The following is a 23150-nucleotide window of genomic DNA, read 5'->3' on the forward strand; positions in this document are numbered from 1 at the left end:
CCTGAATTGCATGATTCTGTCATTGGAAATGATACATTGCACGCAAAACTTACAGATTAGTCAGTTATCTGGTAGCAGATAACTAAGTAATCTGTAAGTTGCGCTGCGGTTCCAAAATAGCTGTAGGCTCTTAGCCAATGATAGAGAGTACAACGTATAATAATATTTATATCCTATTTCATTACTGGTTAATGTTTTTGAGAAAATAAAGCTTCAAACCGAAGGACCCTACTTTTTAAAGAAGTTCGCGTCTAGTAAAAACATTTTGTTATTTTTTTTACTGAAATTTGTGTTATCGGCACCAAAGAAAGAATAAATGATTTCTTGAATAAAAACCCACCATCAATTTCGCTCTGTTTTCGCTATTTGAAGCAGATAAAGAACTATTCCCTTCCGAAGTGCTGTTTTCTTCCAAGGACCGAGTAACTGTTGAAGGAGTTCCTAAAAGATTGAAGAGGATAAAAATTTTAGTGAAACAACAAAAAGAGCTAATCTGAATTTTTGGTAACAGTAACAAAACCCGCGAATTCAATAGTAAGAAACGGACGAGGACTCTTTTTTCAGTCTTCACGCGGTTCATTTTTTCGCTCGCCCCAGGTTCAGGACACCTAGACGTCGTCCCCAGAGCGATGTTGAAATAACTGAAAGCTTGTATCAAGTAAAACTGCGAATATTATTGTTGCATTCATTCCGCACACCGTTGAACACACTGATATTCGTTAATTTCCTTTCTGACAAGGAAAGTGATTACAGCGTGAGACAACCTCATTTCCATTTCAAGAGACGCAAAAGAAAGAACAAAGGTTGCGCTCGCTACTGATTTAAGTGCAGATTTTGTCTGTAAATGTCATGTGTTTTTGCTACAAAAAGAAATTTGATTATTAATACTTAAAACCCTAAGAGTGATCAGCTTGAAATTTCTCCTTATAATATCAATGCTTTATAAGACAATGATCAAGGGATTTGACAACATGATCAGAGAAAGTGAATCGACTTGATATTTCTGAATCAACAAATTCTCTCCACTTCTTCTACTGAAAATGTGATAGGGAGAACAGATGAGACTATGAAGTTAGACATTAGGGTTAAAAGACTCACCACCGTGATTGCGTCCCATGGTCATCGTTAGGAATTCTTTATTGCACCAAGTCAGGCCAGAAATCTCGATTGTGCCGTTTCCGATTACCATGACGCCATCCTTTTCCTGGCTGGTGACGTCAGAGATTTCACTCTCCTTTTCAGTCTCAGGATTTTCAGGCAGATCTGTCGCTCCTGAAGTGTCAATGACAGCAACGTTTTTAATCAATGTCACGCCATCGTTGCCGTTTTCAGCCTTTGCTGCACAACTATCCTTAACATCACCTTTCACACTGGAATCTTGCGCAGAGGTTTTTGTAGACACGCCAGATGTGTAACTTGCAGGACTTCGACTTTCCACGTTCCGTATAACGTGTTTTTCATTCTCACTCTTCCGGGTCATCATTGTAGTTTCAGCTCCTGATGTCTTGCATGCACGAAGAAAAACTTCACCTTCGTCTCGAATAGTCAACATTACATCACCTGTCACTGCCAGAGGAGTTTTGCAAGAGAGTTGGGATGAGTTAACATTTTCTGTCTCCAAGGCAAGTATTCGGGTTGCTTCGTCAGAGGTGGAAGCAGGTAAACTGACGAGCGAAGATTGCTTGGGCGAGGCCGGATGAATCAAGAGACATGATTCCAGGAGTGCCTGTTTTTCCGCCGAGGGTAAAGAAGACTCTGGTTCGATGGTCAGTGGAATCGGAGGCTCAGATGGTAGCACATCGATAACTATTTCCAGTTCAACGGTTGGCGAGACTATTTGGTCGTCGTTGAGTTCAGTTTCTGCCTTTAGGGTTTTTCGCACTGGGCTACAGGTTCTGGAAACAGAGATGAGGCTTCCGGTTCTGCTGAAGTTATATCAAGTGAGGAAACGGACGTCAAAGATGATGAAGAAAACCACGAAAACGCATTAGATAAAGAAGAACAGGTAAAAGAGGTGTCCGGAGAGCTCAAGTCAGGTACATCAACAACCGCGTGGGAATCGGCTTGAGGAGCATCAACAACCACACAAACTGGACTGGATTCAGAGAGATCAACAATAGAACAAGCAGTATGTGCTTCAGAAGCTAGATTTGAGTCAGGAATATCGACGACCACGCAATTGTTTTCTCCAGGAGAAACTGCCATCAAAGGGGGAGTGTCTGTTACGGTCCATGGTGATTGGGCATCAAAGTGTGTGGCTGCCAGTTGGTAAGATGACGGATTTGGTTTGGGTTGATGACTATCAGAGTCCCTTGATGTCCGCGTCCCGCAGTTTATTTTCTCTTCCTGGCTAATCCGCTCGCTGGAGTTAGTCAGGTCACGGTGTTTTCTCCGTAAGCATCTTTTCTTACACGTTCTCCTGCAAGTGACATTAAAGAGCAAAAGTGCTATAATTGTGAACGGTGGTGAGGGGCAGGAGAGCAGCCGAAAGACTTCTAACAAACTGATTGAGTGGACAGTGAGACTAGAAAGAATCAAACATCCACCGATTTCTGTAAAGCAACATCTACCAAATCTGTTGGTGTACACGTTGCTTTGACGAGGCGCTTACACGGGCACCACATATAGAGAATTAATCAGCGCAATCGGAGCGGGAGACAATTTGTTCCTCCGTCGACCCTCGAAACACAGTGTACTCTCTCATCCGACCGTACCTTGACTATTACAGCGTTGTTTGGGAGGGGCTAGATTCAGAATTTTCTCTGAAGCTTCAAAAACTACAAAACCGCGCAGCTAGGATCATAACCTTTTCCAGTTATGATTCTATCTCAGCCCCCTACTCCAAGAGCTTGGATGGGACGAGCTCTCTATACGCAGAATTGAAGAAATGTTCAAGGAGTACAACAATATCGCACCTGAGAACCTATAACACAAAGTTTTGAAAATGGGGTCCACCTATAATTCAAGGAGCTTTTATTCTAGATTTCAACTGCCTCTTCCCAAAACCAAAAAACGTTTTGGCTATATGGGCGAATTTCGTTTGGAAAAAAAATTACTCGTGAATTTGCGTGAATGCAAGTCTCAATGAACTTATTTAAATCTGAATTGGAACTGCTTGCTTCCCCAGCTTCTTTGATTCCTTACTATAATTTTAGACTAGATTATTTTATCAAGGGTTAATACCTAATAAAATATTCTAGTCATAAAAGCCGTCTAAAAAAGTATGTATCTATCAGAGTTTTGAGTTAATATTAGTTGTGAAAAAGAAAAAAATATATAGTTTTACATATATTTTTTTCTTTTTGACAACTAATACTAACTCAAAACTCTGATAGATGTATACTTTTTTAGACGGCTTTTATGTAAACCAGCTTTAACTGACAAAACTTCCGTGACTCAATATCTATAACTCGGAAATAACATCTTGTGGAGGAATTGGGGGAAAGGTATTACAAATCCTGCTGGAACATAAAAAGTACGTACGTCCTCGATATACAAGTTAGTTTATCGTAACGCAAACCTAGTAATAAATCCGCCAATGAAGACGTGTTAAACAAAACTACTAGCTACATGATTTGCTTTCTTGTTTTTTGCGAGGCTTACCAATTTAAAGTCGGCTCTACCTTTATGTAAACGGAATGTAAAAAAAATTAGTTATAAGTTCATGGTGAATTTAAAAGCAATCACTAAACAGTGTCAACTATCATCAGTTCCTGTCTTAAAACATTCTTATTAAACATTGGCAGTTGGCATTGGTCGGCCACGACTAAGACAGTTTCATAAAGAACCTAAGATTACATCGATCACACAAACGAGGAAAGTCTCTTTCATTAGAAAATCAAAGCAACATACCACAAACAAGCCAGTCCAGCAAATATGAACAGGAACACCACTATACCAGCACCAACCAATGCAAAATTGACAGAAGATCTTGACTGTTCTTCTTCATCGTCTTCATCAGTAACAGGCTCCTCCCTATCATCGTCAATTTGCTGAGGTGCGACTCTTTTCTTTCTCTTCTTGTAACGTTTTTTTTTTTCGTTTTGATCCCCAGTCCTGAGATGGTACGCAGTCCAACGGAGGCCTGAGGATGGCATCTCGTAATGCGCGCCTGGTTTGTGCTGATGCGCCTTAGAGTTGGTGCCACCTTGTGTTGGGCGGTCGTGCTCTGTTATTCGGGGTTTAGGAATATCTTGCGCATGCTCTGAATGATCGTGGTTTGTATCGCTTTTGTCTTTAGCTTGAGTATTGAATTTTGATGAACCATAGCCAGCACCTTCTCCATTGGTCTTCGAAAAGAACCTGTCCTCGTCTGGTGTCGGTAAGGGTGTTAAGATCACTGGCAGTTTAACTTTTCTCTGGATTGGTACTTCTGGAAGGATAAAAACGCAGATATCATTTAACAAGGGAAAAATAAGCCACCTCTTAGCGTTTTAGGTTCTGGATAACACTCATCAAGAGGTGCTTTCATAATATCCTGCCCTGATATGAGGTCGCTTTAACAGACAAACCGGTATGATAAACGTTCCCATTCCGTCCTCAATTTCTCAAAAAGTAGATAGCGCTATATCTACCGGAAAAATCGTTATCCAGTGAATATAAGTTGTACGAAAACCAGTTGCGTTATCCCTTGATTATAGTTTTATCTAACGGAAAGCGCTATCCATCTTTTGAACAACCGGCCGTGGCAATTTTTTGGTCTCGATATTAACGTCTACTGATGCATTAAAACCTAAAGTGGTGTTACAAATTAAAGTAAACTTTCTTTTGTCTTTAAAAGGTCTATTATACTCCCCTCAAGAGAAAAATTCTCGAAATAACAACTATAAGGCTAAAAAAATAGCCAATCAAGGTCAAAACCAAAGCATTTCAGTCTAAAAGTTACTGCTTTGGGAAAGTTGTAAAGGAAATATGAAAAACTGTTCTAGGTAGTTACCAGATACATTTAAAAATATTTCTTGCCTGTAGCAAATGGTGGTCGCACTCGCTCGAATGTTGACGAAGCTGAAGGTCTTACTCCAGTACGAGTTGAAACACCAGTTTTATGTCTTTTGGCCAATCTTCGCATTGCAAGGTTGCGTGTGGTAAAGATGTTATTCTCATTTCCGGGATAGATGTTCCCTCGTTCTATGCCGGTTGTTACTGACTCTTCATTGTCTTTCTCCGCAGAAACGGGCTTTGTTCCTGCTGAAAATTTTTGCAAGGGGTAAGATAGTGCGGAATAATTTTTGTGCATATGCTGTGCAATTTTTGCGCTTGAACAAAGAAATATTTTTCAAATTCGCCATCCAACAGACGATGCTGTGCTAGCTTAATTCAAGGAAAAAAGAATGCACAAAATAAACGCATTCAAAATACCAACAAACGACATTCAGAACACAATTAAGTGAAGTCCACAAAAAGAGGGCCACTCTCAACCGTTACAAATTTTGATTTTCAACAATACTAGGGCAAGAAGCACCAGTGAAAATAACGTTTTCCACTTCATCCTTCATGAATTGTTGCAGAATTAAAAGCTAACGTCATAGACGCATGTTTTTGATGGCGCGTGCACCTCACCTCGCGCTCAATCTGGAACCCAGAACCTTTCTGCACGTGCCCGGAGGGTTGTCCAATACGCACACTCAAACTGAGTCCAACATTTCACTTAAATACTATTCCATTGATCCAATGTTTTAATCTTACTAATACCCCCAGATTATTGCAGCATTTCTTTTTTTCCCTTGCCGTTCTCCCGCCTTTAAAAGCATGAACCCCTTTTTTCATGATATAACGAATTGAAATTGTGTTACGCATCATGTTTCACTTAGTGCTATTCCATTCAACCATAGTTATTAAAGTGGAATGGTTATGAAACCCGTTAGACTCTTTTGTTAGATTTTTTTGTTAGCTTTTTTGAACCTGACTGTGCACAACGTTGAATAGCAATCGTATCATTTTGAATTTACAGACCAATAAAATCATCTCATTAATTTATTCAGTTACCATTTGTGAACAAAGAACATTGGCTTGTTCACGGTCTGTCTCCAGGTCTCCACTACTAACTATGATGGAACTCATGTCAAAGAGAATTTTAAAATGTATTTTCAGGTCATTTACCTTTTGTTTTTCTACCTAGAGCATTTTTCAACTTGCAAACATGATTTGAAAGATTTCTTGTTACTGTACTTTAACTTTTAAGTCTTCCACTGATTTGGATAACATTCAGTTACTCTCCAAACAAACCTTATTTTAACGAAGTAAAATGAATAAAACGAAATGAGACGATATTAAGAGTATGAAGTCATTGATTTGCGTTATAAGAAATTTTTCAGCTGGCCAGATAAAATATGATGGAATAGTTATCCTTCTTGTCCATTACGGGGAAGTGGGTCAATAGTGGTATGCCTACACACTCAATTCGTGCCACTTAACTCGTAGAAAAAGGCCATCATATCATTACCAAATCTAACCAGCGGTCCATTTCAAATCGCTTCCTTCGCCCATGCCTCAAAAAGAGAGGTACATGCCTGCGTGGTCTGTTGGGTTCTACCGATTGCTTTATGAACAACTTCCATTTTAAGTGTAGCGCTCTTATTTAGCCTCCGCGTATCTTAAAGAACGAGTCATATTGCTCATATAGCGTATTTGTTTGTCCTCTACCTTTTAGAACGCAGCATTACATATGCGTAACGCACTTGTTTCGCGTCACTGGCATATTGCATGTGTAGCGTGCTTCATCTCTTGGTTAAAAAAGAAAAAGACCTATATTACATGTATGGTGCGCTTGTTTCACGTCATGGCTTTAATTAAGACATGTGGAGCACCCTTTTTTCGCATCATGGCTTTAAAAACGACGTATATTACTACACAATGTAGCGCGCTTGTTCCGCCTTATGGCTTTAAGAACGACGTATATTACATGCGTAGCACGCTTGTTTCGCCTCATAGCTTAAAGAACGACGTATATTACATGTGTAGCGCACTTTTTTCACCTCATGGCTTTAAGAACTACGTATATTACATGTGTAGCCCACTTGTTTCGCCTTATGGCTTAAAGATATTTATAAGTCCGTCGCGAGCTGACTTCCGGTGATTCCGATCGACTCTTGCCAGGACGAACTGTCTCCATCGGGATCCGATCGAGTCTGTTTGCCAATATCAGGGCGTAAGGAGCTACCCTAGCTCTTTACGCCCTGGCCAATATCTTCAACCCTCGCTCGCTCCTGTTAACTTCTTACTTCCGGTACCACTGATCAAGCGCCTTGCGCCCATTTCCGGTTCCGGTGGCGATCTGACTTAATCCCCTTGAAGACAACCCGACTCACGCCGAGTGTATTGGACATGTGTGCACGAAGAAACTGAAAACCAAATTGGAAACCATCAACCACATGGGACACCGAATCCGAAAAACCGCTTTCTTGTTTTGTTCAAAAACCGTAAACCAGATGCTAAAAAAAAAAAAAAAGCAAACCGCAATGCACATCAAACCTAAAACTATTCATTATTCGCACTATGCGAGCGGAAGGCTAGGGTATTAATTATTTCTATTTTAATTTTTCAAAGGTAATACTGACATCTTACATTGCTATATTACGTCATGTAGGCGTGTTCCTAGCTTTCAATTTTACTCTCATAATATCAATATTATCTAATTTCTAGTCAACTATACGTTCTTTTAATTATAAGCGTTAATTATAAACGAACTGTCTCCATCGGATCCGATCGAGTCTGTTTGCCAATATCAGGGCGTAAGGAGCTACCCTAGCTCTTTACGCCCTGGCCAATATCTTCAACCCTCGCTCGCTCCTGTTAACTTCTTACTTCCGGTACCACTGATCAAGCGCCTTGCGCCCATTTCCGGTTCCGGTGGCGATCTGACTTAATCCCCTTGAAGACAACCCGACTCACGCCGAGTGTATTGGACATGTGTGCACGAAGAAACTGAAAACCAAATTGGAAACCATCAACCACATGGGACACCGAATCCGAAAAACCGCTTTCTTGTTTTGTTCAAAAACCGTAAACCAGATGCTAAAAAAAAAAAAAAAAGCAAACCGCAATGCACATCAAACCTAAAACTATTCATTATTCGCACTATGCGAGCGGAAGGCTAGGGTATTAATTATTTCTATTTTAATTTTTCAAAGGTAATACTGACATCTTACATTGCTATATTAAGTCATGTAGGCGTGTTCCTAGCTTTCAATTTTACTCTCATAATATCAATATTATCTAATTTCTAGTCAACTATACGTTCTTTTTTATGCCCGTCAGCGGGCATAAAATGATCTTTCATCCATCCAAGTTTTTCTGCTACCTTCAAGTCAATAGTGGGCCATTCACGGCGTTCTTGGTGACTGTCAACGTGGGTATTCCATCCAATGTCATCTTTTATTGCTACCTAAAAATCTTTAAATCTGTTGGCAACCACAGCAATAATTTTCAGTCAAGTAGACATGGAACCAGCAGGGCTGTAAAAGTGAAAGATATCAAGATTGCTCGCACGCTATTTGCGATAGTAATATTCTTTACTCTGTGTTGGACCCCTGTTTTGTTGATAGACGTCGTGGACACAATAAGAGGACGTTGGAGCTTTCCTCGCGAGGCCTACTTAGCATACAGCTTTTTGATCACAATAAGCAGTGCTCTGAATCCGGTCATATACGGTGTAATGAATAAGAACTTTCAGAAGGAATATCTCAAGATTTTACGCTGCAGCCACTGCCGTACACAAGTGGCCGTAGAACCTTTCTTAGTGGAGGGAAGATCTAGAACAACAACATTCAGTGAAAATTCCCTAAGAGTTCGCAAAAAGGAAAATTTGAACGAAGAAAGAATGTAAAATTACTATAAATTGTAATGTCATACCATCATGGAAATGCTGGTTAGATATGAAGCAATTAAGATATTGTATTTTGCGCACTTTTAACATAATTAGTGGGCTTATAAACGACATTAGAATTTCAACCGCTACAGAACACAATTTCTTCTGACCAAAGTGAACACTTTTTCCCTCGGCTCAGAAATTTCATTTGTATGACGTCACACTTTAGTACTCTATTCAGGACTACACTTGCCCCGACAATCATGCTCAACCTTCGCTGTGTTCAAACCTTTCACTGTTTTGCATATTATGTTAGTCACTTTTTGCTAATTAAAAAATAAAGCAAGAGATCAAAGGATTACAATACTAAACTAAACATTTTTATCCTTTTGGGTAAAGGTGATCAACAATAAAAACATTAATTTTAAGTTTTAAAGTTATTTTCACCGTCAACAAATGGATAAAAAAAATAGTTAAAATAGCCACTAAACTAATCGTGGTTAAAAACAGAAGAAATAGAATTTTACAAGTTTTATTCGATACAACTTACATGGCTTTATTTACACATGAGGCTTTCAATAAAACTTCTGGTCGCCTGGAAAAAACACAGTATTTTTTTGACTTTTCATTATGCACCTCAGAATTGTACATATAAATTACAAGGAAGAAGAATTATTTTGTTCTGCAGAATTACTGCTAAAACGTCTGAATCTGTGTTCGCTTACATTCTTTGTCTCATAGTCATGGCCTCTTTTGTCTTTACTCTTATCTTCTTCTTCTTTTGATGCTTCAGTGTCAAGCGATCTGTCACTGCCTTGGTCACGGTCGCAGGCCTTATCTTGCGTACGGCCACGATCACTTCTTCTATCTCTGTCACGTTCACTGTGGTCGTCACGATATTTGTAACGATCCTTATCACGTGGTTTATCATCGCGAATCTTCCTTGTCTGATTGCGTTCTCGATTCTTTTCCTTCGTCTTGACATCTTTGCTTTTATCTTTTTCTAAGAATAATAATTAACGAAAAAGCAAAAATTGAAACGACAGCATATTGCAGTTGGAAAACAGTCTTGTGTAGACTTGGTTTTTTGGGGTAGTAAATTATCTTTTTGTTCAGTTGTATTCACACGAGGAAGGGTGATGTATTTTCATAGCAAAACAAAATTAAAAACAGAGAGTAATCGTAGCTAGTCCCGACACTATCGTTTTAACACGCCTTCCGTGTATCACGTATCAGAGGATTTCCAAACGTAAAGTCGTAGGGACTTTAATTTTCCCCCACGTAAAAGTACGGCTTAAGAGGTTTCATTTGATTAGTATCATCATAGAAGTGTTTCCACAAACACAAAAGTTAGAACTACATACAAAATAAATAGTAACATGCGAAAGTACTGCTGAAGAAGTTTCACTTGAATGGTAACATCATAGGCGTTTAACCACAGACTCAGAATTAAAGTTAAACACACCATCCCAGACCTTATTACTCAATCTGAGACTGAACGGCTAAAGAACGTACCCGATGCAATAGTGTCCCTTGTTGATCGTGGGTCAGCTCCCAAATGACCTTTTCTTGGCGGCTGGTACAGTGCACGATCGGGACGATCCTAAAACCGACAAAAGACAGAAACAGTATATGTAATCAATTGGTGACAAGTGCAATTTTGGAAACAATAGAGAGGTTTAAAATCACGTTTACGGCAAACGTAAAATTGTACCACGTGACCAACTTTTCCCTTTGATTTATACTTGGTGTTTGCTATTTATTATTTCTACATGGGAATTAGTTGTTTCTGGTTATGTTGATCGATCAGATATATTTTGAACAGTTTTTAACGGTTTATTTCCTAAATTTGGAAAGTTCTCAACCTGCATCTCACCTTTTCCCCTAGCCTTTTGCCGTGAACGTGACCCTAAATCTCTCCAATTCACCCGCGTTTTCTCCAAATTGTAATAATTATATATAGCGGATATTACCTGCCCGCACGTGGCTACGAGTTTTATCTTCTCGTGTTCAACTCGATATCTCACGAGTGCTAGATAAAATTCGTATCCACAAGCGGGCATGTAATATTCTGTTTATTATACAGACACCGATGGCGAGATGCTGTGATGCTCTTTTCCTATGGGCTGAGACCGAATCGAAGTAGCCATCACAACCGTGATATCTTCACATGTGAAGGATAAAAATTGTATCTTCACCGGATACCAAATTTTCGTGACTGAAAAATCCTGGTATTTCATCGGTGTCTATGTAATGAAAAGTTTTAGATTCTCCTTTCAGATTAACTGTCTGGATACATGAAAGGTCCAAGTACTTTGAACTATGGACTCGTTGTTTTTTAAACTGGGACTCATTGGTTCTGGACAGGGACTCATACTTCACAGGAATCACCATAACTATTTCTAACAAAATCACTAACCTTATTACGCACTCGTTGTACTCGTTGATAGTGACTATTTTCCTTTTCATCCTTTCCACTTTCCTTAGAAGATTCTCCTACTTGTGGTTTCTTTTCGCCAGTACCAGTAACCGAGGACGTGATCTCCTTTTCCTTCTTTTCTTTCTCCTTTCCGGCAAAATTTGCTGTTGATCGTGGTTCAGCTTCCAAATGACCTTTTCTTGGCGGCTGGTACAGTGCTCGATCAGGACGATCCTAAAGGCCACCAAAGACAGAAATAGTATATGTAATCAATTGGCGACGAGTGAAATTTTGGGAATAATAAGGAGGTTTAAAATCACGTGACGTGTAACTGCCCTGGTTTAGGTAGTGTTTCTCCATGATTGGCTGAACTAAATTTCCCACGCGACAAGACCAGTCAGAAACACCGCCCAAATCTGAGTAGTGACACGCCATAGGTATATAATTCCTGTGCTCGTTTCGCAGACGTCAGTTCTTGGTAAAACAACGTGCCGACATGTCGGCTGTTTTCTTAGTCCAGACAAATTGCAAGTGCGACTAGTGATCTTCATTCGAGTGTTGAACATTTAACTTGTGATTCCGTATTAGCACTACTTGAGCCCTACAATTAGGTTTTGCAGCCTTGTGGAAAGATGTGATTTAGAAAAGTGGGCACCCTGTGAGCAGAGTCTCCTTTCGTTAGTTCTCCATTGATAGAGGAGGAGAAATGGAGTACGCAAAAATCTAGAGCGCAAGGGTAGGACTGCTCCGGCAGAGTTGAGGGTTGGGCAAAGAAAAAGAAAAAAAAATAAACAAAAAACACAGCAGCCAACGTTTATATACCTTCAGTGATTGTTACCTCTGGTATGCGACCCACAAAAATCGATTGATCTATCTAAATGTACATTTTATTTAGCTTCTGTTGTGATTTAAAAAAGGAAGGGCTATATGTTAATTTAAGTAAACTGTAATATGTAGAGGATATTACATGCCCGCACGTGGATACGAATTTTATCTTCTCGTGTTCAACTCGATATCTCACGAGTGCTAGATAAAATTCATATCCACAAGCGGGCATGTAATATTCTGTTTATTATATAGACGCCGATGGCGAGATGCTGTGATGCACTTTTCCTATGGGCTGAGACTGACGTAACCATGACAACCGTGATATCTTCACATGTGAAAGATAAAAATTGTGTCTTCACCGGATACCAAATTTTCGTGACTGAAAAAATCCTGGTATTTGATCGGTGTCTATATAATAAAACGTTTTAGATTCTGCTTTCAGATTATTTGTCTGGATACAGGAAAGATCCAAGCAATTTGAACTTTGGACTCGTTTTTTAAACTGAGACTCATTGGTTCACAGAAATCACCATAAATACAATGTATTTCCAACAAAATCATTAACCTTGTTACGCACTCGTTGTACCCGTTGATAGTGACTATTTTCCTTTTCATCCTTTCCACTTTCCTTAGAAGATTCTCCTACTTGTGGTTTCTTTTCGCCAGTACCAGTAACCGAGGACGTGATCTCCTTTTCCTTCTTTTCTTTCTCCTTTCCGGCAAAATTTGCTGTTGATCGTGGGTCAGCTCCCAAATGACCTTTTCTTGGCGGCTGGTACAGTGCACGATCAGGACGATCCTAAAACCCAACAAAGACAAAAATAGTATCTGTAATTAATTGGTGACGAGTGCAATTTTGGAAATAATAGAGAGGTTTAAAATCACTTTTACGGCAAACGTGAAATTGTACCACGTGACCACCTTTTCCCTTTGATTTATACTTGTTGTTTGCTATTTATTATTTCTACAAGGGAATTAGTTGTTTCTGGTTAACAACATCACTAACCTTGTTACGCAGTCTTCGTTGATCACTACTTCTCTTCTCATCCTTTCCACTTTCCTTAGAAGATTCTCCTTCTTGTGATTTCTTTTCGCCAGTACCAGTAACCGAGGACGAGATCTCCTTTTCTCTCCTTTCATTCTCCTTTCCGGCAAAATTTGTTGGTGACCGTAAGTCAGCTTCCCAAGGACCTTGTTTTACTTCATAAACTTCTGCATCGGGACGATCCTAAAACCCATTAAAGATAGAAATATCATAGCTAATCAATTGGTGATGAGTGAAATTAGGAAATAATAGAGTGGTTTAAAATCACGTTTACGGCAAACGACAAACGTGAACTGATTGGGCAACTTGGCCAACTTTTCCCTTTCATTTATACTTACCGTTTGCTATTTGTTATTTCTACATGGCAATTAGATAGTTTCTGGTTGTATGTTCATCGATCAGATTTATTTTTCAACAGTTTTTATCAGCCGAGCCGAAGGCCGATCCTTATAACACTTACCGAGACCTTGATCATTCCGGATATCAAAAAAACCGAATCTAATGATTGTCTTATTATAAATTGTTTTGAAAAAAATAACGATAAACATACCGTCGCATCACGAACCTGAATTGCATGATTCTGTCATTGGAAATGATACATTGCACGCAAAACTTACAGATTAGTCAGTTATCTGGTAGCAGATAACTAAGTAATCTGTAAGTTGCGCTGCGGTTCCAAAATAGCTGTAGGCTCTTAGCCAATGATAGAGAGTACAACGTATAATAATATTTATATCCTATTTCATTACTGGTTAATGTTTTTGAGAAAATAAAGCTTCAAACCGAAGGACCCTACTTTTTAAAGAAGTTCGCGTCTAGTAAAAACATTTTGTTATTTTTTTTACTGAAATTTGTGTTATCGGCACCAAAGAAAGAATAAATGATTTCTTGAATAAAAACCCACCATCAATTTCGCTCTGTTTTCGCTATTTGAAGCAGATAAAGAACTATTCCCTTCCGAAGTGCTGTTTTCTTCCAAGGACCGAGTAACTGTTGAAGGAGTTCCTAAAAGATTGAAGAGGATAAAAATTTTAGTGAAACAACAAAAAGAGCTAATCTGAATTTTTGGTAACAGTAACAAAACCCGCGAATTCAATAGTAAGAAACGGACGAGGACTCTTTTTTCAGTCTTCACGCGGTTCATTTTTTCGCTCGCCCCAGGTTCAGGACACCTAGACGTCGTCCCCAGAGCGATGTTGAAATAACTGAAAGCTTGTATCAAGTAAAACTGCGAATATTATTGTTGCATTCATTCCGCACACCGTTGAACACACTGATATTCGTTAATTTCCTTTCTGACAAGGAAAGTGATTACAGCGTGAGACAACCTCATTTCCATTTCAAGAGACGCAAAAGAAAGAACAAAGGTTGCGCTCGCTACTGATTTAAGTGCAGATTTTGTCTGTAAATGTCATGTGTTTTTGCTACAAAAAGAAATTTGATTATTAATACTTAAAACCCTAAGAGTGATCAGCTTGAAATTTCTCCTTATAATATCAATGCTTTATAAGACAATGATCAAGGGATTTGACAACATGATCAGAGAAAGTGAATCGACTTGATATTTCTGAATCAACAAATTCTCTCCACTTCTTCTACTGAAAATGTGATAGGGAGAACAGATGAGACTATGAAGTTAGACATTAGGGTTAAAAGACTCACCACCGTGATTGCGTCCCATGGTCATCGTTAGGAATTCTTTATTGCACCAAGTCAGGCCAGAAATCTCGATTGTGCCGTTTCCGATTACCATGACGCCATCCTTTTCCTGGCTGGTGACGTCAGAGATTTCACTCTCCTTTTCAGTCTCAGGATTTTCAGGCAGATCTGTCGCTCCTGAAGTGTCAATGACAGCAACGTTTTTAATCAATGTCACGCCATCGTTGCCGTTTTCAGCCTTTGCTGCACAACTATCCTTAACATCACCTTTCACACTGGAATCTTGCGCAGAGGTTTTTGTAGACACGCCAGATGTGTAACTTGCAGGACTTCGACTTTCCACGTTCCGTATAACGTGTTTTTCATTCTCACTCTTCCGGGTCATCATTGTAGTTTCAGCTCCTGATGTCTTGCATGCACGAAGAAAAACTTCACCTTCGTCTCGAATAGTCAACATTACATCACCTGTCACTGTCAGAGGAGTTTTGCAAGAGAGTTGGGATGAGTTAACATTTTCTGTTTCCAAGGCAAGTATTCGGGTTGCTTCGTCAGAGGTGGAAGCAGGTAAACTGACGAGCGAAGATTGCTTGGGCGAGGCCGGATGAATCAAGAGACATGATTCCAGGAGTGCCTGTTTTTCCGCCGAGGGTAAAGAAGACTCTGGTTCGATGGTCAGTGGAATCGGAGGCTCAGATGGTAGCACATCGATAACTATTTCCAGTTCAACGGTTGGCGAGACTATTTGGTCGTCGTTGAGTTCAGTTTCTGCCTTTAGGGTTTTTCGCACTGGGCTACAGGTTCTGGAAACAGAGATGAGGCTTCCGGTTCTGCTGAAGTTATATCAAGTGAGGAAACGGACGTCAAAGATGATGAAGAAAACCACGAAAACGCATTAGATAAAGAAGAACAGGTAAAAGAGGTGTCCGGAGAGCTCAAGTCAGGTACATCAACAACCGCGTGGGAATCGGCTTGAGGAGCATCAACAACCACACAAACTGGACTGGATTCAGAGAGATCAACAATAGAACAAGCAGTATGTGCTTCAGAAGCTAGATTTGAGTCAGGAATATCGACGACCACGCAATTGTTTTCTCCAGGAGAAACTGCCATCAAAGGGGGAGTGTCTGTTACGGTCCATGGTGATTGGGCATCAAAGTGTGTGGCTGCCAGTTGGTAAGATGACGGATTTGGTTTGGGTTGATGACTATCAGAGTCCCTTGATGTCCGCGTCCCGCAGTTTATTTTCTCTTCCTGGCTAATCCGCTCGCTGGAGTTAGTCAGGTCACGGTGTTTTCTCCGTAAGCATCTTTTCTTACACGTTCTCCTGCAAGTGACATTAAAGAGCAAAAGTGCTATAATTGTGAACGGTGGTGAGGGGCAGGAGAGCAGCCGAAAGACTTCTAACAAACTGATTGAGTGGACAGTGAGACTAGAAAGAATCAAACATCCACCGATTTCTGTAAAGCAACATCTACCAAATCTGTTGGTGTACACATTGCTTTGACGAGGCGCTTACACGGGCACCACATATAGAGAATTAATCAGCGCAATCGGAGCGGGAGACAATTTGTTCCTCCGTCGACCCTCGAAACACAGTGTACTCTCTCATCCGACCGTACCTTGACTATTACAGCGTTGTTTGGGAGGGGCTAGATTCAGAATTTTCTCTGAAGCTTCAAAAACTACAAAACCGCGCAGCTAGGATCATAACCTTTTCCAGTTATGATTCTATCTCAGCCCCCTACTCCAAGAGCTTGGATGGGACGAGCTCTCTATACGCAGAATTGAAGAAATGTTCAAGGAGTACAACAATATCGCACCTGAGAACCTATAACACAAAGTTTTGAAAATGGGGTCCACCTATAATTCAAGGAGCTTTTATTCTAGATTTCAACTGCCTCTTCCCAAAACCAAAAAACGTTTTGGCTATATGGGCGAATTTCGTTTGGAAAAAAAATTACTCGTGAATTTGCGTGAATGCAAGTCTCAATGAACTTATTTAAATCTGAATTGGAACTGCTTGCTTCCCCAGCTTCTTTGATTCCTTACTATAATTTTAGACTAGATTATTTTATCAAGGGTTAATACCTAATAAAATATTCTAGTCATAAAAGCCGTCTAAAAAAGTATGTATCTATCACAGTTTTGAGTTAATATTAGTTGTGAAAAAGAAAAAAAAATATAGTTTTACATATATTTTTTTCTTTTTGACAACTAATACTAACTCAAAACTCTGATAGATGTATACTTTTTTAGACGGCTTTTATGTAAACCAGCTTTAACTGACAAAACTTCCGTGACTCAATATCTATAACTCGGAAATAACATCTTGTGGAGGAATTGGGGGAAAGGTATTACAAATCCTGCTGGAACATAAAAAGTACGTACGTCCTCGATATACAAGTTAGTTTATCGTAACGCAAACCTAGTAATAAATCCGCCAATGAAGACGTGTTAAACAAAACTACTAGCTACATGATTTGCTTTCTTGTTTTTTGCAAGGCTTGCCAATTTAAAGTCGGCTCTACCTTTATGTAAACGGAATGTAAAAAAAATTAGTTATAAGTTCATGGTGAATTTAAAAGCAATCACTAAACAGTGTCAACTATCATCAGTTCCTGTCTTAAAACATTCTTATTAAACATTGGCAGTTGGCATTGGTCGGCCACGACTAAGACAGTTTCATAAAGAACCTAAGATTACATCGATCACACAAACGAGGAAAGTCTCTTTCATTAGAAAATCAAAGCAACATACCACAGACAAGCCAGTCCAGCAAATATGAACAGGAACACCACTATACCAGCACCAAGCAATGCAAAATTGACAGAAGATCTTGACTGTTCTTCTTCATCGTCTTCATCAGTAACAGGCTCCTCCCTATCATCGTCAATTTGCTGAGGTGCGACTCTTTTCTTTCTCTTCTTGTAACGTTTTTTTTTTTCGTTTTGATCCCCAGTCCTGAGATGGTACGCAGTCCAACGGAGGCCTGAGGATGGCATCTCGTAATGCGTGCCTGGTTTGTGCTGATGCGCCTTAGAGTTGGTGCCACCTTGTGTTGGGCGGTCGTGCTCTGTTATTCGGGGTTTAGGAATATCTTGCGCATGCTCTGAATGATCGTGGTTTGTATCGCTTTTGTCTTTAGCTTGAGTATTGAATTTTGATGAACCATAGCCAGCACCTTCTCCATTGGTCTTCGAAAAGAACCTGTCCTCGTCTGGTGTCGGTAAGGGTGTTAAGATCACTGGCAGTTTAACTTTTCTCTGGATTGGTACTTCTGGAAGGATAAAAACGCAGATATCATTTAACAAGGGAAAAATAAGCCACCTCTTAGCGTTTTAGGTTCTGGATAACACTCATCAAGAGGTGCTTTCATAATATCCTGCCCTGATATGAGGTCGCTTTAACAGACAAACCGGTATGATAAACGTTCCCATTCCGTCCTCAGTTTCTCAAAAAGTAGATAGCGCTATATCTACCGGAAAAATCGTTATCCAGTGAATATAAGTTGTACGAAAACCAGTTGCGTTATCCCTTGATTATAGTTTTATCTAACGGAAAGCGCTATCCATCTTTTGAACAACCGGCCGTGGCAATTTTTTGGTCTCGATATTAACGTCTACTGATGCATTAAAACCTAAAGTGGTGTTACAAATTAAAGTAAACTTTCTTTTGTCTTTAAAAGGTCTATTATACTCCCCTCAAGAGAAAAATTCTCGAAATAACAACTATAAGGCTAAAATATAGCCAATCAAGGTCAAAACCAAAGCATTTCAGTCTAAAAGTTACTGCTTTGGGAAAGTTGTAAAGGAAATATGAAAAACTGTTCTAGGTAGTTACCAGATACATTTAAAAATATTTCTTGCCTGTAGCAAATGGTGGTCGCACTCGCTCGAATGTTGACGAAGCTGAAGGTCTTACTCCAGTACGAGTTGAAACACCAGTTTTATGTCTTTTGGCCAATCTTCGCATTGCAAGGTTGCGTGTGGTAAAGATGTTATTCTCATTTCCGGGATAGATGTTCCCTCGTTCTATGCCGGTTGTTACTGACTCTTCATTGTCTTTCTCCGCAGAAACGGGCTTTGTTCCTGCTGAAAATTTTTGCAAGGGGTAAGATAGTGCGGAATAATTTTTGTGCATATGCTGTGCAATTTTTGCGCTTGAACAAAGAAATATTTTTCAAATTCGCCATCCAACAGACGATGCTGTGCTAGCTTAATTCAAGGAAAAAAGAATGCACAAAATAAACGCATTCAAAATACCAACAAACGACATTCAGAACACAATTAAGTGAAGTCCACAAAAAGAGGGCCACTCTTAACCGTTACAAATTTTGATTTTCAACAATACTAGGGCAAGAAGCACCAGTGAAAATAACGTTTTCCACTTCATCCTTCATGAATTGTTGCAGAATTAAAAGCTAACGTCATAGACGCATGTTTTTGATGGCGCGTGCACCTCACCTCGCGCTCAATCTGGAACCCAGAACCTTTCTGCACGTGCCCGGAGGGTTGTCCAATACGCACACTCAAACTGAGTCCAACATTTCACTTAAATACTATTCCATTGATCCAATGTTTTAATCTTACTAATACCCCCAGATTATTGCAGCATTTCTTTTTTTCCCTTGCCGTTCTCCCGCCTTTAAAAGCATGAATCCCTTTTTTCATGATATAACGAATTGAAATTGTGTTACGCATCATGTTTCACTTAGTGCTATTCCATTCAACCATAGTTATTAAAGTGGAATGGTTATGAAACCCGTTAGACTCTTTTGTTAGATTTTTTTGTTAGCTTTTTTGAACCTGACTGTGCACAACGTTGAATAGCAATCGTATCATTTTGAATTTACAGACCAATAAAATCATCTCATTAATTTATTCAGTTACCATTTGTGAACAAAGAACATTGGCTTGTTCACGGTCTGTCTCCAGGTCTCCACTACTAACTATGATGGAACTCATGTCAAAGAGAATTTTAAAATGTATTTTCAGGTCATTTACCTTTTGTTTTTCTACCTAGAGCATTTTTCAACTTGCAAACATGATTTGAAAGATTTCTTGTTACTGTACTTTAACTTTTAAGTCTTCCACTGATTTGGATAACATTCAGTTACTCTCCAAACAAACCTTATTTTAACGAAGTAAAATGAATAAAACGAAATGAGACGATATTAAGAGTATGAAGTCATTGATTTGCGTTATAAGAAATTTTTCAGCTGGCCAGATAAAATATGATGGAATAGTTATCCTTCTTGTCCATTACGGGGAAGTGGGTCAATAGTGGTATGCCTACACACTCAATTCGTGCCACTTAACTCGTAGAAAAAGGCCATCATATCATTACCAAATCTAACCAGCGGTCCATTTCAAATCGCTTCCTTCGCCCATGCCTCAAAAAGAGAGGTACATGCCTGCGTGGTCTGTTGGGTTCTACCGATTGCTTTATGAACAACTTCCATTTTAAGTGTAGCGCTCTTATTTAGCCTCCGCGTATCTTAAAGAACGAGTCATATTGCTCATATAGCGTATTTGTTTGTCCTCTACCTTTTAGAACGCAGCATTACATATGCGTAACGCACTTGTTTCGCGTCACTGGCATATTGCATGTGTAGCGTGCTTCATCTCTTGGTTAAAAAAGAAAAAGACCTATATTACATGTATGGTGCGCTTGTTTCACGTCATGGCTTTAATTAAGACATGTGGAGCACCCTTTTTTCGCATCATGGCTTTAAAAACGACGTATATTACTACACAATGTAGCGCGCTTGTTCCGCCTTATGGCTTTAAGAACGACGTATATTACATGCGTAGCACGCTTGTTTCGCCTCATAGCTTAAAGAACGACGTATATTACATGTGTAGCGCACTTTTTTCACCTCATGGCTTTAAGAACTACGTATATTACATGTGTAGCCCACTTGTTTCGCCTTATGGCTTAAAGATATTTATAAGTCCGTCGCGAGCTGACTTCCGGTGATTCCGATCGACTCTTGCCAGGACGAACTGTCTCCATCGGGATCCGATCGAGTCTGTTTGCCAATATCAGGGCGTAAGGAGCTACCCTAGCTCTTTACGCCCTGGCCAATATCTTCAACCCTCGCTCGCTCCTGTTAACTTCTTACTTCCGGTACCACTGATCAAGCGCCTTGCGCCCATTTCCGGTTCCGGTGGCGATCTGACTTAATCCCCTTGAAGACAACCCGACTCACGCCGAGTGTATTGGACATGTGTGCACGAAGAAACTGAAAACCAAATTGGAAACCATCAACCACATGGGACACCGAATCCGAAAAACCGCTTTCTTGTTTTGTTCAAAAACCGTAAACCAGATGCTAAAAAAAAAAAAAAAGCAAACCGCAATGCACATCAAACCTAAAACTATTCATTATTCGCACTATGCGAGCGGAAGGCTAGGGTATTAATTATTTCTATTTTAATTTTTCAAAGGTAATACTGACATCTTACATTGCTATATTACGTCATGTAGGCGTGTTCCTAGCTTTCAATTTTACTCTCATAATATCAATATTATCTAATTTCTAGTCAACTATACGTTCTTTTAATTATAAGCGTTAATTATAAACGAACTGTCTCCATCGGATCCGATCGAGTCTGTTTGCCAATATCAGGGCGTAAGGAGCTACCCTAGCTCTTTACGCCCTGGCCAATATCTTCAACCCTCGCTCGCTCCTGTTAACTTCTTACTTCCGGTACCACTGATCAAGCGCCTTGCGCCCATTTCCGGTTCCGGTGGCGATCTGACTTAATCCCCTTGAAGACAACCCGACTCACGCCGAGTGTATTGGACATGTGTGCACGAAGAAACTGAAAACCAAATTGGAAACCATCAACCACATGGGACACCGAATCCGAAAAACCGCTTTCTTGTTTTGTTCAAAAACCGTAAACCAGATGCTAAAAAAAAAAAAAAAAAGCAAACCGCAATGCACATCAAACCTAAAACTATTCATTATTCGCACTATGCGAGCGGAAGGCTAGGGTATTAATTATTTCTATTTTAATTTTCATTTTCATTTATACGTTCTTTTAATTATAAGCGTCTGAAAAATGCTGGTGACATTGTCAATCCCGAGACGCTGTACTGAGAGCACGAACCTTTTTCATGATCTTGGGTGACCAATTGATCATTTTTTGACGATTTAAAAAATGAAATCCCCAGAAGCCCAACTTCAACAAATGATGGAACAGCTCAAGGCAAGAAGTAAAACAGAAGTGATCCTTGAATCAGGATTTTTTGCTCTCATTCTCTCCATTTTATTTGTTGGAAATTTCACAACACTCCTGATCATGATTCTGAACCGTCACATGCGAACAATTCCAAATATGCTTGTTGCATCGCTCGCTGTTTCAGACTTTGGCTTGGGAGCTCTCTGTTCTGGTCCTTTGGGTCTTTTAGCGATATCAACATCCGACTGGCCTTTTAACGATGCAACTTGTCAATACCAAGGGTACATAGCCATAACCATGGCCGTTGCCTCCACACAAACGCTGACCATCATGGCAGTGAACAGGTACTTCCGAATTGTGAATCAACGTAAGTACCGTCGCTTTTTCACTAAGAAAAAAACTACGATCATAATCATAGTATCTTGGCTCTATTCCCTGTTTACTCCTTTGCCTTACGTACTCAGCGGGCATAAAATGATCTTTCATCCATCCAAGTTTTTCTGCTACCTTCAAGTCAATAGTGGGCCATTCACGGCGTTCTTGGTGACTGTCAACGTGGGTATTCCATCCAATGTCATCTTTTATTGCTACCTAAAAATCTTTAAATCTGTTGGCAACCACAGCAATAATTTTCAGTCAAGTAGACATGGAACCAGCAGGGCTGTAAAAGTGAAAGATATCAAGATTGCTCGCACGCTATTTGCGATAGTAATATTCTTTACTCTGTGTTGGACCCCTGTTTTGTTGATAGACGTCGTGGACACAATAAGAGGACGTTGGAGCTTTCCTCGCGAGGCCTACTTAGCATACAGCTTTTTGATCACAATAAGCAGTGCTCTGAATCCGGTCATATACGGTGTAATGAATAAGAACTTTCAGAAGGAATATCTCAAGATTTTACGCTGCAGCCACTGCCGTACACAAGTGGCCGTAGAACCTTTCTTAGTGGAGGGAAGATCTAGAACAACAACATTCAGTGAAAATTCCCTAAGAGTTCGCAAAAAGGAAAATTTGAACGAAGAAAGAATGTAAAATTACTATAAATTGTAATGTCATACCATCATGGAAATGCTGGTTAGATATGAAGCAATTAAGATATTGTATTTTGCGCACTTTTAACATAATTAGTGGGCTTATAAACGACATTAGAATTTCAACCGCTACAGAACACAATTTCTTCTGACCAAAGTGAACACTTTTTCC

General features: G+C 39.7%; 1 protein-coding gene across 1 annotated transcript; it reads left to right on the plus strand.

The window, feature by feature from the left end:
• Nucleotides 1–21825: 21825 nt before the first annotated feature.
• On the plus strand, nucleotides 21826–23150 carry LOC140943982 (melatonin receptor type 1B-like). Its single transcript, XM_073393090.1, has one exon. The coding sequence runs from the start codon at nucleotides 21927–21929 to the stop codon at nucleotides 22977–22979; it is 1053 nt and encodes a 350-aa protein (XP_073249191.1). The 5' UTR covers nucleotides 21826–21926; the 3' UTR covers nucleotides 22980–23150.

This window comes from Porites lutea, chromosome 7, assembly GCF_958299795.1.
Source record: "Porites lutea chromosome 7, jaPorLute2.1, whole genome shotgun sequence".
Taxonomy (NCBI): domain Eukaryota; kingdom Metazoa; phylum Cnidaria; class Anthozoa; order Scleractinia; family Poritidae; genus Porites; species Porites lutea.

Coding starts and splice junctions, on each gene's coding strand:
- LOC140943982 (XM_073393090.1), top strand. CDS start 21,927: ATGAAATCCCCAGAAGCCCAACTTCAACAAATGATGGAACAGCTCAAG.